The 19,617-nt window shown below is 39.9% G+C and overlaps 1 protein-coding gene across 4 annotated transcripts in view; it reads right to left on the bottom strand.

Annotated features, from left to right (window-relative positions):
• The window catches only part of LOC137180871 (poly(rC)-binding protein 4-like), a 182,207-nt gene that overhangs the window by 22,527 nt on the left and 140,063 nt on the right, over positions 1-19,617 (bottom strand). For all 4 annotated transcript variants that reach the window (XR_010928071.1, XM_067586144.1, XM_067586143.1 and 1 more), the window contains 2 exons: positions 16,840-16,892; positions 190-359 (listed from right to left, as the gene is read on the bottom strand). Coding sequence is in view for 3 of the 4 variants with exons in the window: in XM_067586144.1 (XP_067442245.1) it covers positions 190-359; positions 16,840-16,892 (223 nt within the window). In the remaining variant the exon portion in view is untranslated. The remainder of the gene's footprint in view (positions 1-189; positions 360-16,839; positions 16,893-19,617) is intronic.

Here is a 19,617-nt window from a genome sequence, read left to right as displayed (position 1 = left end):
TTACACTACTTTATATACAGTTAGCTAGTTTAGTCCAGTGGTTCCCAACCTAGGGGTCGGGGCCCTCCAAAGGGTCTACTTATATTGTAGTGTATTTTCATAAACCTTCAAACATGTCTGATGTGGATCTTTAATGGCCATTAAAGTACAGTATTACTCCAGATACTTCCTTTTCCTTTGGACACTTACCAGGAAGTGATTAAGTACTGAGCCAGGTTGATGGCTATCGGCGTGCCGGTAATGGTGACGTGTCGATCACTGGTGCTGTCTATCTGACTGCCGATCTTGATCTGAGCCCCCGATACCTGCCGGATCTCGTTTATCTTGGTGCCCTGGCGACCGATGATTGAGCCAATCAGCTGTGAGGAGGATGAGACAGAGAGGATTAGTATTAGAGAGTGTTAAAAAGGTAAAATGTGAACTGCAGCGTTTTGGGTATCTCAGTGTGACAAGACTTTTTTTTTTCCTAAATGTTCTCGGCACAGAAAGGCTCCTCGCTGCAGGAAGTTTGATTTTAACAGCCGTGAATGTTTCTACACCAGTCTATACGTGTATTTTATCAACACACATGTCAAAAAATTACTTAACATTCTATTAAAAATCATATATAAACAATAAAAACAATCTTTCAACTACATGTTTCTAAAAAGAACAAAAAAAACAAATTAAAACCAACTGCATTCATTCACTTATTTTCATTTACAGGGGACAACATGTAACACACCTGCTGAAACTACAAATACACAAGTAGAAAAGACATTTTGAAATGTCATAGCAGGAGAAGCACAAGTGTAGAGATACTCCAGTGATTTAGTATTACACTGGGAGAAGTGTTACTCGGGAAGTCAGTGAGAAGCAGAGTTTATCAGTCTCAGGGAGTCAAGCTCCAAAAATACTGGATCCTTCACTTCATTAGACCCTCGCTGTCTGGTAAATGCAGATGTCTGTTGTAGATGAATTGTTCACTTCAGTTTGTTTGTATTGCAGCTACGCAGATATGTCTGTTGATTTTCTATATTTTTCTTCTTGTCAGCAAATCTCATGTTTGGATCCAAAACCAACAATGAACTGATCTACTAACAAGTATTGTGTGTGTATCCAAAACCTGATAACAGTGATTTCAGTCTCTGGAGAGTAGTTCTGTGTAAGGCAGACGCCACTGAGCATGTGCGGGAACGTGGTTCTGTTCACAGCTTCACCAGCTTGTTGTGCTGCATATTACAACCTCTTGACTTTGTACTGCATTGTGTGGCTCTTTGACATGTTTTTAATAGTTTTTTGGACAACATAGAAACAGAGAAAATCACCAGCCATCTGCTTTTAGGCAAAAACAAGAACCCCAAAAAAACGGCCACACAATGAGGAGATTCTCCCAAAAAGATGGTTTATTGAGTGATGGGCTGCCATTAGTTCTGCAGGTGTTTGGTCATAAACCAAACTTTCATGGAAATTCATTTAATACTTGTCGAGACAAAAATGTCAACCTGCTGGTGGCACTATAGCAAAAGTCAAGAGGATCACCAGAGTTAATAGGATTCATCCGTCTGAGACAAAGTGATGGAGCAGCTGACCCTTCAGCCGTTCTTTAAGTTCAACCTGAGAAAAGGAGGAGTTATTATCCCAGACTTACGAAAACTTCCTCCAGAGCCACAGAAGATATCATAATACCGTTTCCACAGGCTGAGTCGCTCTCGTCATGAGTATAAACTGAACCAGTGGAGCTGCTGTAGTAACATTAATAACATGCTGCACTCCATTTAGTTTCGTCAGTTCCACGTCCTGGTATTGTGCATTTGGCTCACTGTTGGTGCACTTTTAAAGTCTTTATAGTATGCTAAATTATGATGGACGCATGATTTGGCAAAACAAGGTAATGTGCTGACATTGACCTGCCTCAACTGATATAAAGGAGCTGGACAAAATACTAGAAACACCTCTGAATGCATTAAAATCCAGCAGTAACCACCACGTCTTGAGGATGAAGAACCTTAAAGTGCCATTGACGGCCGCTAGCTGCTCTCAACTGACATTCAAAAAGCCTCAACTTCTCTCATTGATTTCAATGAGTCATTATGGTCTCAATCTCTAAATTCAGACCCTCTAATAAGTGGAAATTATTGCCACATTAATCAGATTTGAAGACTTATACAGTACAACACACTCAGCATTGCCGCTCCCAGTTGCCTGCCAGCCAGTTTCCAGTCAACCCCCTCCCACCCCCCCTTCTTCCTGGGCGTATCTAGTTTCCACTGTAAACACGCCCATTCATTCAATAGCAGGGTGTCACCATGAGATGGCGCTCAGAACCATTAATTAGGTAAAAGTAGTACTGTACATCAATGCTTCATTAATAAAAAGGTAAAAATTCAATGCACTTAAAAAAAAGAAAATAAGACTTTAAGGGCTCAATTACAGACTAAAAATGACTTAATTAGAAAGACATTTCATGCACTGAAGAATTCATTATTGTATATAAATGTTGATTAATGCCACAGTATGAACAAATTAACAACTCATAGAGAAACATGCAGCTCCTCTCCAAGTACAGATGCTGAATTGTGATGGTTCACCGTGTGAATAAAATGTTTTCTGCTCATATTTTGCTGTTGTGGAGTTTAACAAGGAAACACCGAACGCAAAGAACCTCAAGATAACAAGTACATGAAAGAAAACAGAGTTGAGAAAAGTAATCTGTGAATAATGCTCAGGAAATATGCCGTCTGATGTTCCTCAAAATCCTAATATTAACTTGTTAAAGAGGCTGACAAAACAGATAAATAAAAAACTCCTGCTATTAATCAAGGGTGAATGTTTAATTTGTCTGAACCCTACTTTACAATATTTTCGTTCCACCCCTGGATTCCAAATCCCCTAACGCCCTAACCCTAACCCTAACCCTAGCACTGACCCTAAACTTGTGGAATTTTTCTTCAGTCAAATGATATACTCATTGTCACCTCTCTACTTCCTATTCAAATACCCTAAATTAACCCTTGTAGACTAAAATGGCTTAGTAAGAAGATTTTATGGACTGAACAATGCGTATAAATGTTGAATGTGAGAAACAACAAGCAAATTAAACCAGATTATTTTTATCTTACTTTCCTGTTTACATTTTGTATGACCACATTATTCCCCTATTGTGTTTGTATGATATCAATAAGATATTTTATCATTGTTAACGAGGGAATCCCCTACTGTTCAATCAGTTGAGTTTAGAGGGTTAATTTGCAGAATTTAATTCATCTAACGGGTTAAATTTAAACTGCATAAAAGTTCATGTCTGCAGGCGATGTAGATAATCATAAATGTCTTTCCAGGATACAGTGTTAGTGAGTTTGTTTTTCATTCAGTATTGTTTGTGGATGCGCTGTCTGGCTCCCGCCACCAGGTTATGCTGTTGAGTCGGAAAAAGCGAGTTGTGAAGGAGAAGAAGAAAACTTTGTTGTTGTCCATTGTAGCCACGAGAAGAAGACAATGGTTTTAGCAGCAGAGAAAGTGTGCTGCCGGACTGTAACAGCGAGCATATACTGCTTTATTTTCATTGTTAAAACCAAAAATAAAGAAATTGCTTGTTGCACAACAGTCCTGCATCTGCCTGAGTCCTTGGCTGCAACATTTGCACGCAGCAAATCATTGCTGGAACAAAGCAAAGTCACTACTCTATGACTATAAATTATATGCTTTGTTAACAGCAGATCATAGCAGTTATTTGTTACTGTATATCATTCATTTTCCATCTGTATTGCTTTCATCTCATCTCTGCTGAATAATGAATCTTATGGCCGTCTCGCTTGCTCAATAAAATATCTGTTTCAATGTTTTACAAAAAGTTTCAGCATAATATTTTCATGACCTCATGACAATAACAAGTGCTTCACTAAGAGTATGCTCTGTGTGGGAAGCGATCTCCCTCATACACATCAGATATCAGAACAGCTGATTTCAGGCTCACTGGGTCAATGTTGTCCAGCGGCGCTACAGGCGTAATCACTGCTCCTCTGCATGGACAGATGAAGCATTGCAACTGGTTTCCACACATGGGTGCTTAAGGGCATTATGAGTCGGAGCCACGTTCATTACATCATCTGGGGGATCTGATTACAGCCAAGGACCCAGTGGGGATCTGCCAAGGATGGCCCCCTGTCACAGACCTGTCATGGCTGCCTCTGTGATTGACAGTTGGCTCACCTGCTGCTGTCCCTGGCTCTGGGACTCGCACTGAGTTGGACTGTTGTCATTAAGTTTAATGTTACTTGATTATAACACCTGCCTTGTTAGCACAATTGAGCTAAAGTAGCTAATGTTAGCTCCAGTATGCAGTGCTCGGTGTTCCCAGTGAGCTAGCGTTAGCTTGGGTCTGAGGCAACAATCTGCACTTCTTATTTTGAAGGTCCTGGCTCCAAAACTTAATATAACAACCTTCATAAACTCATTTTTTTAGCTTCTCTGTACCCTCCCTCTTAAGAACCCAAACCGACACCCTTGTTTCTATTTGTGTGGTTTATGTTTCAGCCTCTCCATCCATCCATTCATTCTTCTTGTTAACCGTTCGTGTCCGTCTAAGAATGTGGAATAGCAACAGGTGGTGAACTCTGACTCAACTGCCTGCCATGAGCTTACTGTGTGTGCCATAACAGTCACAGAGTAGGTGTCACGGTAACAATGGACAGATAGCTACTCTGCTTATCTCAGTGTCATTTCAGACCGTGAATATGTCTCTAAAAGCCAAACACGTGCTGGCAGGCAGGCGTGATGCTGTACCGTGTGTCCTGGCTGTCAAGGTCTTATTTGAAAATAAACTGCATATAAAAACAAATGTGCTAATGCAACATTATTTTCTCATCTGTGCTCTAATGAGACGGAAACTTGATAACAACAAAACAGAAGCGAGGAAATTTAAGGATCAGGATCAGACGCAAGGTGTTAAATTTCTCTGACAAAACATAAAACTGCTTCTTCTACACTGCATTTAAAGGATTTAATGTCCCCTTCACTCAAGAAAATGTTTTTCTCCTTGTTCCTTCAATTGGAAGTTTGAGCTTCACTGTGCAGAATGATGTTATTTGCAGAGTTTGACACTAGAGGACAGTTTTCACATTTGTCAGCTGAAAGTGGAAAGTTTTTCTGTGTTCATTGAAAATCTGATTTTAAAATAAGGGTCTATGAGCAGTTTGGAGCAAATCATGGTCCGATATTTAACTTACACAAGTGTGATGTGGAAACTTGAAGCTTCCAGTGCACAAACACTGAGAATGAACTTTATAGTGAAGCAGGAAACATCTCGTGTCCAGCAGGAAAACCTCTGATATGAAATATATTTGCATTCATAGATTCTGGATTTTTTGATGAGGGAGAAGGAGTTGATGTAATTTTAAGGATTTTAACTGGCTCTAGGTCCCTCCACCAGTCCACCAGACGCCCTCAGACTTTTTCCCTGTTAGTTGAACTGGTCTGAGTGGGAGAAGATATGTTGTAGATTATGTTAAAGGACTACTTGAGATACTGTTGCTCATTGCATTGAACCTCCGTCCAGACATTTTACTGCCTCGTTCGTAATACATGTGCTTGATTGGAAGAGCAAACAGAACTTCACCTGGTTCAGGCTGGTTTCTCTGAGCTGCAGGTTTAATGCTTTTCATGCAGTTCACAAGTGGTGATGTATCAGTTTTCGGGTAATGGAAGAGATCTATGTTTTGTGCTTCTAGAGATTGCATGTCTCAGACGATCTTGCAGCCCACTTCGCATTTGGTCTGCCGGCATTTAATGCTTTCTTGAGTCTACTTGTGTCTGTTTGCATTGTTTCCCTCCAGCCTGCTTTTCTCTCCACACATCCTTCACACCTGCCCTGCATCAGTCTCGTCAGCCCTGTCCTGCTCCCTGCGTCTTCCCCAGCCAATCAGATCCCAGTCTGCTCCACCTGTTCCTTGTTGTTTCATGAGTTCAGTTTGTACTTAAGTCCTGGTTTTCAGTTCAGTCTTGTTGGATCCTTTGTTCTGCTCTGTTTGTTCTGCCAGCTTTGTTTTGCCTGCACAAGCCTTGAATAAAGAAGTTATTCTTCAGCCTTGCTCTGCCTACAGGTCTTCTGCATTTGGGTTCACTTGCTCTGCTCCACATAACGTTAAAGTTGCAATACACGACATTCAGCCACTAGATGTCGCACTATAGCACCAACATCTCAGACCGAAGCAAATGTCGATGAAGTTGGGGGAAAAAAAAGAAAGCTGACAACTCACGAAACTCTGATCAAACTGTCAAACAACGCAGTGCTGATCAAATATTGAAATATGGATCAAGAAACATATTTTAGTGAACTGTTTAGCTGTAATTTGAGAAAGTTTGTGATGCAGCTGCCATCTTGGAAACATGTGTGGCCGGTGCTGCTACCAAAACAAAGAACACAGAAGCTCAGATAACAACACGCAGAGCGAGTGTGACTTCATTCACTGCTCAGGTCGCCATTACTCCGCTATATCTTTAATAGTTGTTTGCTGACATCCAGTGAGGCTCAGTTTCATTTATTGGACCTTTAACGAGATAAAGTAACTTTTTCTGTTGAAAAACACAAATAATTATTCGATGTAGAGTATTTTATATACATCTTAAACATGTCTGGAGGGGATCTTTAAATGTTATGACAGGAAGTGAGAGGAGAGATAATGAGGAGGGTGTAAAATATGTAAGTATATTTTATTGTATTGATCCCTAAAAGGGAAGTTTGGTGTGAAGAATGAGTGTACAAGCAGCTGATTAACCCTCGTTATGGCTCATTAGCCTGAAATTTATCACATTGAGGGACACAATAATGGGTAATAAATAAAGCTCCGGACACAGATTATTAAATAACTTTTTCATTTACGGTTAATTATTGGTTTGTTTACTTGTAAAGAGAATTGAGAGACACTGATGTAATAATACTTTGCCTCAGAGAGATTCATTAATTCAGGTTAATGACTTGTAATACATTTACTTGTCTTTCAACTTGTATCATTATTATTTTCTTGTGATCACAATAAAGTCATTTTGTGATGTTTTTCATAAGATTTAAACAAGATTTAGACAATAAGGATGATAAGTGCACACATTATATTTGACTCCTGTCTCATAAAGGTCTGCAAACCATGTCTCTTGTGCGGAGCAGTTTTTACTCAGAGACAGAGGAGATTCAATAAAAGTGACAGATAATAAGCGACGATAGCTTCCTCCGTTTTGGACTCTCACACTCGGAGACTCCTCAAAGGTCAACGCTGTCAAGACGGCTTCCCATTCGTCAACGAAGGCTTTCACAAGTCAAAGTTCCCCAAAGTTGAACTTGACATGAAAGATTAAATTAAAGGGGACACATCTCAAGCTGCTCTGAATGCTGAAGTTACATCTACTTCCTGCTTGTGATGACATCAGATTGTTCGCACATGCTCACAAACAACCGTTCTGTTGAGAAAAAGAAGTGAAATCCTGCTACTATACTTTTGTTTACATAGCTTCCTGAAGCCGACCAATCAGAACAGAGGGCGGGACCTTAAAGAGACAGGAGCTAAAACGGCCTGTTTCAGATGGAGGCTGAACTGAGGAGCTGCATAAAGGACCAGTAGAAGATAAATAAGAGGTTTTTTATCTGTAAATCTTGCAAAGACATCCTAGTAGAGCCCCAGAATATAAATATGGACCTGCAGAATGTGTGCAGAATATGTCCTCTTTAAAAATAACTTGGATGTATTTTGGCCCTGCAAAAAAATGCTGGTGTGATCAGGTCTTTACGCTAATGTTAGCTTGTTAGCTTGAACAAAGTCAACAGCGTAGTTCAGGATTAGGCTGTGTGAGTAAGTGGCTGGTACTGAAATTCATTCAAACTTGATTTTTTTGATTAAGTCACAGACCTTGTTGGTATAAATCCGACAAATCAAGAAGCATCTAAATTCTCGTTCATTCAGTTTTTCCCTTTAACGTCTCACTAACAAATCCCCATCTGGATGTGTGTGTGTGTGTGTGTGTGTGTGTGTGTGTGTTTTAGAAAGATCAGGGTCAGGTATATAACAAGCATCTTATAACTGTTTGGGATTAAGTCTTTTCAGCAGGGAAGGATAGTTGCTGAGACAGATTTTGGATGTCAGATTCTTCACTTGTCGTACAGCCACATCAAACACAACCTGGATATGAAAAAGACACAAAAAAAGGATTCGACTCTATTCTAAATACTTTCTTGAATGGAACTTCTGAGTTGCAAATATCGAGCAAGAGGCTGAACTCTCCATCAATCCTTCTCACTTTCTCTTTACGTCTCTGTTCCTTTTCATCCGCTCATGACCCAGATCTTTCATTTATTCAGCCTGTTCGCTTCCTGTTTCACTCAATTCTTCTTTTTTTTCTGTTTTCATCCTTGCTAATGCCTCTTTCTCTTCTCTCTCTCTCTCTGCACCACAAACATTCCTTTCCCTACAAGTCATTTGGCCAACAAGCTCTGATGTAGATCTGGTCTGTGTGCTATTTATATGTTTCTGTGTGTGTGTGTGTGTGTGTGTGGTAGCTATAATAACACTCCAGGAGACAGAAGACAAAGTGCCAGCTGACAACAACCAGGTCATGACCATTTGTGTGAAATCCACCTTTAGCCGCTGTTCAACCTCACAAACAGCCTCCCTGATTCATGAACCGCCTCCAGTGAGTCATAACCAGCGACATACTCTCAGCTGTCTGGCACAAAAAACCTCGTATCTCCAATATCAACACTGTCTCAGAGAAATTATCTTTTGATATTATAAATTGTTTCCCAAATTACGAGCCTGGATTATGCTCACAGGCAATGTTTGTTTAGAATGAATGACGGTACATTTATGTAGTCAGAGGTGGATGCTGGACGTTGACAGCAGAGAGCTTCACTTTGGTTAAAGAGCAACTTGCAGGTTGAATTTCTTCCTGGATTTATAGATTATGTATCATGAAAATGGACAGAAATCCATCCAATGTCATATTACATCACGTAAGGGAGCCTCTAGTAGTGAGTAGGGATGTGCAGAGGGCCCAGTATTTGTATTTGTATTTGTATTCAAATAAAAGTGGAGAGAGATATAAAAATCCTGTTTTTGTTTTTTTAATTTGAGAAAGTTAAAGTGTTACAATAAGTGTTCATGAAGCGTGTGTCAGTAGTTCAGCTTTATCTCTGGGGAACACTCCCAACTCTGGGACTGATGTCCAAATTAGGAAATGTGCGTCATGTAGCAGGTGGATGTGACTCCCCTCACTGAGACCTGCTGATAGACGTCACAGCGGAGCAGAGGAGAGACACTGAGATAGTGATGTAACCGACCTGCACTCTGGTATTTAACATGTTTTATTTTTGTTCCTGAAAACAAATAATTTTTGAAATATTTGTATGAAAAAAATATTCATTAAAACCCCACTTTTTGTGCTTTGCCGAATAACGTATTTGTATTCGGGCACACCCTTAGTAGTGAGTCAGAGCGTGCATGTGTGCATGTTTCTTGCAGGTTGCATAAATTCCAGCCTGTGAGAGACGTGGAGTCCACTTTCCTTACAGTGAAAGAAGCGGCTGGTTTTCGTGTCTGGTGCGTTGTTTCGTGCAGGTGAAGAGACGAGACTTCACTGCTGTCTCTGTGTGCACGCTCGTTTCAGACAGATGCTGGTTGTCTTGTACGTCAAGTTACTGCAACTTTTCCCCCTGTATTAAACCAAGACCGTAATCTTTTCCAAACCTTAACCAAGTGTTGCCACAGACACAACCATAAAAAGTTTAATAATGCTAAACATACAGCAGTGGTAGTGAGGTGGAAATATGTGGCATTTTGGGCTTTAAAGTAAAAGTACAAATACAGTGTAACAAATAAAAGCCCTGCATTCGAAATTTCATGTAAGTATTTAAATATTATTAGCAAAATACATCCATATATATATATTAGTGGTTTATTACTCATTTGAAGTGTTGACATAATGTCTACACAGGCTGTGTAGTGACAGCAGCACGTTAGCAGAGCAGCAGCTGCTTCAATCCTCCGACTGTGACTGAATGTGATGCGTTCAGGTACAGTAAAGAGTGCAGGACACCTGCGTTTTAGCAGCGCTCAGAGCTCAAAACACAATCTCTGTAGTTACGCATGTAAAACAGACTCGAAATGTAAAAATACACTTAGGATGGTAATGTGTTAGTACGATGTGTCCTGTGTAGAGAACTGTATGGATTAAAATAGATCTGTTCTGCCAGCTGTGCTTCAGATAAATAACTGAAAAATGTGTCTGAAATACTTTCTGTGTAGATGCGCCTTTATACTCTCTACAAGGTTGATTGCTTTGGAGGCACTAGGTTTTTTTGCAGGATGCTGTACAGTGCTGCGTGTCTCCCTCTGAGCAGCTTTATATAAGTACTGTTGGGTGAAATCAGCTTGAAGCTGAAGAGCAGAGGAGGAAGAGGACGGACCAAGGGCTATTTTTGGGTGAATCCCTGCTGCCCTTGTAATTTGGAAAGGTTTATTGAAGGAGAGAGAGAAACAGGGTTGTTGTTAAATCTCTAACTGTGAGCTATAGGATGTCATTAAGCTGCTCTGCTTGGCCCTGCTCAATGACACACACACACAAACATATCACACACTCGCATGCACCGAGCCCGAAACCCCGCTCTGCTCCACGCTATTGTGTCTTTGTCCTCTCAGGCCAGCGTACGAGCATGTGCATGTTAAAACCATGAAACTGAAGCTTAATTTACTTGAAAGGTGAGAGCACCTGCGGAGGTGTTGATTATGATGTCAGAGAGTATTCCTCTGTCTGTCCTTTTCTAGTGCGGCTGCAGACATTTCATTCATAAAGAACCAATGTGACAAAATGTGAAATGAACTCATTACATGAGTCTGACTTGAATGAATTATAAAAGTGAAAAACAGTAAAATTTCAGTAGTAATTTATTGTATTCTTCTGTCTCACGATGTTTTTTCTCACCAACAATTTCCAGATTTGTCGTTTGTGTCCTAAAATACGATGATTTCAATATTTGCTTTACAACCGTAAGTATTTTTATTTCACACATATACTGAATCTTATTCTGAAAGCACAAAGCTACTCATTTCCCTGAACTGGAAAGAAGCGATAAGCCAAATATTGATTGATATAATAAAAATAATATAGTCCTACATCCTGAGAGGTAAAAGTGCTTGTAAAGATATCTGGAAACCATTCAGTCTTTACTGAAGTGATGTTGAGAATCTCCTCATGAATACATTTTTATTGGGTCATGTTTAAATGTAATGGTATATAGTAATATTTATCTTACAAATATAACTTTGACTTTTATATTTAAAATAAAAATTATTCAGATGTATGTTAAAAAAAGGGAAATGATTTGATTTTGTTTATATTTTTCGCCAAATTCTGATTTTGTTTGCATATTTACTGACTTAGTTGTAACTTACTTAGTAACTGTTTGTAATTTTATGTACTAAAACATATCTATCTATATACAGCTATCAGGGAATAGAAAACACATTATTTCTATTAGCAGTTAAATTACACAGTAACTACAGCGACAGTAAGAAGTTCCTGACTCACTGACGGTGAGTTGAGTTGGTGGTTTCAGGGGTGTAATCTGCTGACAGACTGTATTTAACTCGCTGTGTGTGTGTGTGTGTGTGTGTGACTGCAGAAAGAGAAGCTGAAGACTGAATGAGTGACTAACACTCATTGATGGATGGATGGAGAGAAGCAAAGTGGAGGAGCAGTGAAAGAGCCAAGTGAGGCAGAAAGGAGAATATATAGCCTCTCAGTGTTAATGGGAAAAAAACACACTCGCTCCCTCGCTCGCATTTTCCCATCCGACAACACATATTTGTAGAATGTCGGTGAACCAAATCTAAACCACTGTTTGGTGTTTTTCATTAAACTGTCATGATCCCTGCAGAGTCGATGCTTATAGTCAGTTTGTTGCTGCTGTCAGCAGCCTGTAAAAACGGAAACAACAGCAAACTTTGTGATGTGAACAAGAGTAACAGAGCAAACAGACGCTTTGCTGCTTCCTGACAGTCTGTAGACGTCTGTATTACCTGCTGGGTTCCTAATATTTTACACATGTATGTTAATGGAGTGGAGAAAATATTAGGAACACTTTCAATATAATGTCCTCCAGTACACCACCAGCACGCACTATGACCTCAATAATAAACATAAAGGAGAATTATCACCTTTCTGACGATGTCAGCAAAAACTGAAAATGTCTCAGCTTCGTAAATGTAGAATTTATGGCAGAGCTGCTGTACTGGATTAGATTAGATTGCACAGGAGTGTATAAGTTAATTCTGCTGTACTTGCCTGAGCGCTTCAGTTACATAAAGTAATGTGCAGTTTTATGGAGTTTTTTTCCAATCTTTATCAATTTGAGAGCATAATTTATTGATTTCACGTTCAAATTTAGTAAATTAAAGCTAACTGTGTCAGTGGTTTTTACACTAGCAGCAGTCCGGATGGAGGAGCCGCTACCCGGCCTGAGAAAACTACAACTATGGGTCCCAAAAGGAAGTAAAACTACAACTGTGGCTCCCAAAAGGAAGTAAAACTACAACTATGGGTCCCAAAAGGAAGTAAAACTACAACTGTGGGTCCTAAAAGGAAGTAAAACTACAACTGTGGGTCCTTGTAACGCTTATCACTTTAATTTTTCATATAAAAAATGAAGTTCAAGCCACCATCTCGCCTTCTCACACGGGTGTAACCATAGAAACGTTTATGATGAAGGTGACAGCGTTTTCTCCTCCAGCACACCAACAGGCGGGCGCTGTGGCACGGGTTCTGGTCTATAAATGAACCGTCCTTTTATTCCATAAGTCGTAAAGAAAGCAAGGGAAGTACATTTTATAAAGCCCTGGAGGGCGGGAGTGGATGAACCCGGTTAAAGAGTACCCGCCCGTACGGGACGCTCTAAGAAGTAAAGCGAACAAGCTCACAAGGAGGCAGGGATCATTTCATTGGTCAACACTAAACCTGGCCTTCTATTGGTTGGGGGGTTTTGACATGGTTGTTGCACAAAAAATCCAAGAGCAGAGGAGAAATCTGAGAGGCTTGAGTGCAGGAAATCTGTGCAAGCAACAATATATTTGAGTGGAAGCACATCATTAGAGCAGAAACAGAGCAAATCTGCATAGACCGTATAAAAATATGGACGTAGTTACCGTGACGTCGCCCGTTGGTTTCTGAAGAGCGGTTTTGAAGCTCAAAGCGAGCCGCTCCGGCCGTCGCCATCTTGGCAGTGCGTGACGCTGCCTAACTCCCAGCCAATCAAAAATGGGCAAAGAGGCGGGGCTGAATGGCTGAAACAAGCCACCTAGCGGCTGGCGGACCTGTCACTCAAAGCAGCCATGTCCTTCATTATGCAGAACTTTACGGCTTAATAAAATTTAAACGGGTGAGTTATAAAAAAATTCACCCCCGTACAGTTGTCATGAAAGAGGAAATTAGCTACAGAGACCAAAACCGTTGATTGTACCAGACTGTAAACATGTTTATTTCTGCTGTAAAGTTGGACATTTTAACATGGAGGTCTATGGGGATTGACTCGCTGTTGGAGCCACAAGTGGTCGTTCAAGGAACTGCAGTTCTTGGCACTTCCGCATTGGCTTCATTTTACAGCCCCAGAGGTTGCCACTTGGGACAAATTATAAAATTTGAACGTGAAATCAATAAATTATGCTCTCAAATGGATATACCACACTCTTGAATAAAGATAGGGGAAAAAGCTCCATAATGTTCTTATTCTAGACTTTCGAAGCATGAACCACTGCTGCCAACACAGATGTTTGTGGCTCAGGTCAGTTTCTCTCTGCTGATGATCTCTGTCACAGTACAGAAACTTCAATTTTTCAGGTGCTTTTATGCTGAAAGAGTAAATGCTCAACAGTAGAATCACACGTTATGTAGAATAAGCTGAACTTCTAACATTTGAGTTGTTTGCTCTCATTTCTTTATGTGCGGTCAGGTTGGGTTTGTGTAGCTGCTGATGCTCTATCATTTGTATTTTTTTATTATTTTAGTTGGGATGCTCATAATTACTACATTTCATTTGTAAAGATCATCAGGTGATGGAGTCATATTACAGAATCATGTAAACATCTTATCTGAGTCGTGGAAGGAGCTGCAGTCAATCCAGAGAGGAGTGAAGCACTAAACAGCTGAACTCTGACTGAATGAATGACTGTCTGTGATGGATCGGAGGAGGGAGAGATGAGACGGGGGTGGGGGTGGAGGTGGGGGTGGGGGGGGCTGAGGCCGTCTAATAAGAAAAAGGTCACAGCTTCGACCTCGCAACAGTCCACATGTCAATCAAATGTCATACGTCCTTGAGCGTGACACTGAACTGTTAACTGTCTGCTTCATCGCCTCATGTTACACTCAACAGTCGTTCCAATGTGCTGTTAGCTTTGCTGTTTAGAAACAGGAGCAGATGGAAGTATGGATAGCATATTTATTAACATGGGTTTGGTGCTTTTTGTGATGAAATATAGACAGGAACTACCAGCAGACATTTATAAACCGGGTTAGAATGATTTCTGATGTATTTCATCCTCTTTGACAGACCTTTTTATTTTTAACCATGCTAGTCCAACACTGTGCTGAAATATCTCAACAACTACTGGACGGATTGCAATGAAATGTCGTACATTCATGTTTCATAGAGAATGAATCCTTCTTACTTTGCTGATCCTCTGACTTTTCCTCTAACGCCACCAACTACTGGATAAATTACCATGAAATTTGGTAGAAACATTCATGTTCCCCTCATCTTGCGTCTTGCATGTTCGCTCGATTTATCATGAAAAACACCAAAAAAAAAAAGGCAAATTCAGACACTTTCCGAGATCTTACCGTTGAAGTTTGCTTGCAATCAATTTTTAACCGTCATTTCTTGGGATTTTGTTGGACTCAAATCTCAGAAACATTTGGATTTGGATGTTTGCATTGACATTAAAGCAACAGAAATATAAATCCATGAGCACAGACAGTGGAGGAGGAAGCTTTGTCTCTATAACTGAAGGCTTTAGGTGGAGTTTGAGAACAGATGGAAAGGAGGAGGGAAAACCGACAGACTTGAACGCCACACCAGTCTACCTGGATTCTCATTAATGTACGTTGCAAACTGTAAAAATGTTGGTCTGGTGCAGGAAGGAGGAAGGTGGAGGAGGAGGAGGAGGAGGAGGAGAGGAAGCTCTGGATAACAGCAGCAGCTCAGAGGAAAGTTCAAATGTGGAGTGGGTTGAGCACGGAGAAGAAAGGTTGAAAAGTTGAAGAAGAACAAGAGCAAGAAGCTCATGTGTAGGTGTTTTTATATGTGCTGACATCTGTGTGTTTTCATGTAGGTAGATTATGGATACCGGCTACAAGGACAGCAGGTCTGGAGCTACACAAAAAGCTACTGTCTGTATCTGTTCATTTCACACAAACAAAGTATTTGGATTTACACCAGTTGTGATTCATACCAGGAGTTGTTAGAAAATGTCATTTTCTGTGTTCATTTGTTTTCTATCTGCATTCATTCTGCTGAGCTCAGATTCTTTACTTAGAGGATGAAGGCTGGAAGATTTTTTTTATATATTTCTTTTTGTCACAAATCTCAGTTGCAGAGCCAAACCAGCAATGAACTGATCCAAAGCCTGATATTTCATTTCATTTTTATCTTTTTTTTCTTTTTAAAAAAATTCAACAGGAAAAAACAACATAGCAATGTAGAACATTACCAGCTGTGGACGTGACTCAGTTTAGAAACTGACACAATGAGGACGACAGCAATAAAAATATAAAACAGGCAGACTAAGAATGTTCTTCATACTGTATATATGGGTTGAAACATACCTGTTTTTAAGAATGAACTGTAAAAAGAATACAGTATTTAGGAAATAATAACTAAAGTAAACGAGTTAATGTTATTATTGAGACATTAGCGGTTACATTTTTGATTCAGAAGAAGGAAATATTTGTGTGAGTGTTTAAATTATAAGAGGGAGGCATAATTTCTAATGTGATGTATAGAAAAATGATCTTGAACGTAGTTGTTATTAAAAGCAGGTTTGGGGTTCAGTTCATTCGTAATAACTCTGATTATTCTTCTAGTTAGTCTTATGGAGTTATGTGATAGTACAAATTAATACCTATAAGTACTGTATAATACTACTATATAATAATATATCTTATTCCTCTGTTGTTGTCCAAAAACTATTAAAAACACGTCAGTGAGTCACAGGTTCCTTCATCATGAAGAGTTTGGTCACGTTAGTTTAAAACTGAAGAAAAAGTCTGTGTCACGTCCTACCAGGACTTTTTCTGTGGTTTTTGGACTCTTTGTGTATTTTGTTGTCTTGAGTTCTCAGTTCTGCATTTATGTTGCCTGGTTTTGGTTTTTTCTCTGTTTCCCTTGTGTGTTTCCTCCTGTGCACCTCCTCTCACCAGCCCTGCTCCCAGTGGTCTTCTCCAGTTTATCTGCTCCCAGTCTGCCCGTGAGTTGTGTGTTTACTTTAGTTCCTATTTTATTTTGAAATATTTTCTCCTTGTGTCTGGTTCACCTTTACTTCCTGTGTCTAGTTTGCAATCACACTCTGTGTATTTACAGTCCAGTATTCAGTTCGGTCTTTGTCGAGTCGTCTGCGTTTGTTCCTGTGATTACGGTCGGTGTTCCTGTGTCTCCTGTGACTTTTGAACCTATCCGTTAAATATTCTGCATCATATCCTGCCTGCCTGCCGTCTCTCGCAATTGGGTCCACCTGCTCCACTCACCCACCATCCTGACAGTCTGATTCTGATCTTTATAAACTAATCTGAGAGGAAATAACAGGACGTTTGTGTTAAATCTGTACTTACATCGTTTGGAATGAGCAGCTCCTGAGACGTGGTTTGGGAATTGGCTTCCACCCCTGAAAGAGAGAAAGAATTAATTTTAATTGATTTTATTTGATGATAAAAAATACACTTTAATTCTGCATTGGAGTAATAAGGAGACAAAGTTACACCAGACAACCACAAACATACACACAGATAAAGCTGAACTGAAAGGTTTGAAGGTTTCACGCTGTTGACGACAAATTGGAAACAGCAAAGATGGTGAAATGATGCAAAATAAAGAGGCTAAAGAGGGTGAGAAGATCCAAAAACAAAAGTAGATAAGCTCTGAAAATAATAAACCCAACAGGGAATCTACGGTTCACCATGAAAAAATACTTCAGATTCAAATATATTCAAGAGGTTTATTGTCACACACACAGCAACACAGCAGGTGGCAACACTGAAGGAAGCTGTAGTTGCAATTAGAGTATAAAATATATTTACAATAGTAAAAAAAGGTGAAAAAGAAGAGAAACATAACAGACAGACGGATAAAAGATAGAAGTATAAGTATGTGCAGCATCCAATGTGCGATATAATGTATATTTGTATATATTTTTGAACCCTTTTGTATTTTCTAATGCTTTGAAACTCCCCTTTAATAAGACTACAGAGTCACAGGATATCAACAACCACACGGCACATGAGTCCTTCATCACTGCAGGGCTGCCAAGTCTTCACTTTGACTGTGAGACTCATGTAACTGACACATTTCACACACTCTCACACTAGGAGTGTGCCCGAATACAAATACATTATTCTGCAAAGCACAAATAGTGGGTTTTATACAAATATTTGTTTCATACAAATATTTTAAAAATTATTTGTTGGGGGTGTTCCCTAGAGATAAAGCTGAACTCCCAAAGGACTCTCCATAACCTGTTGTTCCCCTTCTCCTTTCCACAAAGTTAGGTTGTAAATAATAGGCAATAAATGAAAAGTGCAAAGCAAGAATCACCTTTGAAGTTCCTCCTACATGTTACATGCTGTCTGTGTGTTATGGGTGTATAAATAGGTAGAGGTCTGTCTGCAATGAGGCGATGAGTAAAGTTTTATCTCAGTGGTCAGCGCAGTCGTCTATGATCTGGGAGACTCCGGTTCAATTTTTTTTATTGTAACACTTTAATTTTCTAAAATTAAAAGTGTCATAAAAACAAAAACAGGATTTTTAAGCCTCTTTCCACTTTTATTTGAATACAAATAATTTTGCTGCCTCAACAAATACAGATACAAATACAAATACTGGACTCATCTCTATCTCACACACAGTGAGAAACAAATTCATAATAGTGGGTTATGTTATGTTAGGTTATGAATTTGTACAGTGGCTTTTTAGAGCTTTTTCTCTGAAAACAGCTGCCTGCTGCAGCCCCAAAACGACACTATGAGAGACGCTGAGAGTGAACCACAGTAACAGTAAAGTTGCAGCCGGACAGATAAACAACGAGCTGAAACTCACTATAAAGCTCCGTAAAGCCGAGAGGAGCTGCAGAGTCTCTGATAATTCTCTGTAGGTTCATCACTACGAGCCAAACATGTTACACACCGACACATCAGACTGTGCTGATATAAAAATATAGATTTACAGCTGCTTTAAGATGGAAGAAATGCAGATTTTGATGATGCAGCTTTCCTTCCTTTCCTTTCCTTTACTTTCCCCTTCACTCCTCTCTGCAGGGGCTGGTCACAGAGAGCTAAACCAACAGTGCTTCTAATAGAGTGTGTCAATGTGTGCTGGCAAGTGACTGCTCTGAGTGTGTGTGTGTGTGAGTGAATTTGCACTACCACGACTGATGAGTTTTATACCTGCGACATAATGGAATAATCAACCATCCATATCCCCCGGATGATAATTTGCTCTTCTTTCGCTCTCTGCCGTGCATGCGTGGTTAGCATTTGTTTGAAAAATTGCATGACAAAGCGGCCGTGTCCTTTAAACAGCGGGAGGTAGAGTCATCTTCACAGCATGAACACACCCGACTAATACAAACTATACGTCGCATGTTCCACACTGTGTTTACAAAAAAAAACCCCTTTAGTACTTGAATCACTTTCCTGAGTACTTGTATGTTGAATGATGATTGAATTACTGTGTTAAATGTCTCATGAAACCTCATTCAAGACCTGTGATTTTCAGTGTTTCCTGCCATGCGAGTCAAGACTGCAAATTCAGTTATCGAACATTAAACGCATTCACTTCCTGCGCTGTTGACATTTTGGAGAACACATACAGTAGCAGCAGCAGCAGCAGTGTTTTAGTGAGGAAGAACATGCATCATCATTCCTCTGTGACAGTTCATATCCAGTCTGCTCAAGTGTCCTTGAACCAGACACTGAGCGCCTGTCAGCTCCAGAGCTGCTGTTCTCCCCTGATCTCTGACCTCTCTAAAGAGGAGGAGGTAACATGAGAAGCTGTCCCTTTAAGATCAAGTAGGTGTCATAGAAAGTGCATCACTGATTAATGGAGTGATGTCGGATGTTACACGTGATCAAAGCACCAAAACTTGAGGTGAACATATAAGACAAAGCCCAGGTTTCAGCTGCCCTGAACGCTTCATCTGCAGTGTTTTTTTACTTTCCTGATGAGATAACGTTCTGCATGTCCATAAATGTCCGTCTATTCTGTAATCTCTCATATTTCAGATCTGATTCAACATGTACGGATGGATTTGAGAAGTTGACATTTGGAGTAAAGAAGAAGAAAATGAAGTGAAATCCTGCTACTATAGTTTGTTTACGTAGCCTCCAGAGCCGGAG

This window comes from Thunnus thynnus, chromosome 4 (genome assembly GCF_963924715.1).
Source record: "Thunnus thynnus chromosome 4, fThuThy2.1, whole genome shotgun sequence".
NCBI classification, from domain to species: domain Eukaryota; kingdom Metazoa; phylum Chordata; class Actinopteri; order Scombriformes; family Scombridae; genus Thunnus; species Thunnus thynnus.
This window is presented reverse-complemented; position numbering and strand designations above follow the sequence as displayed.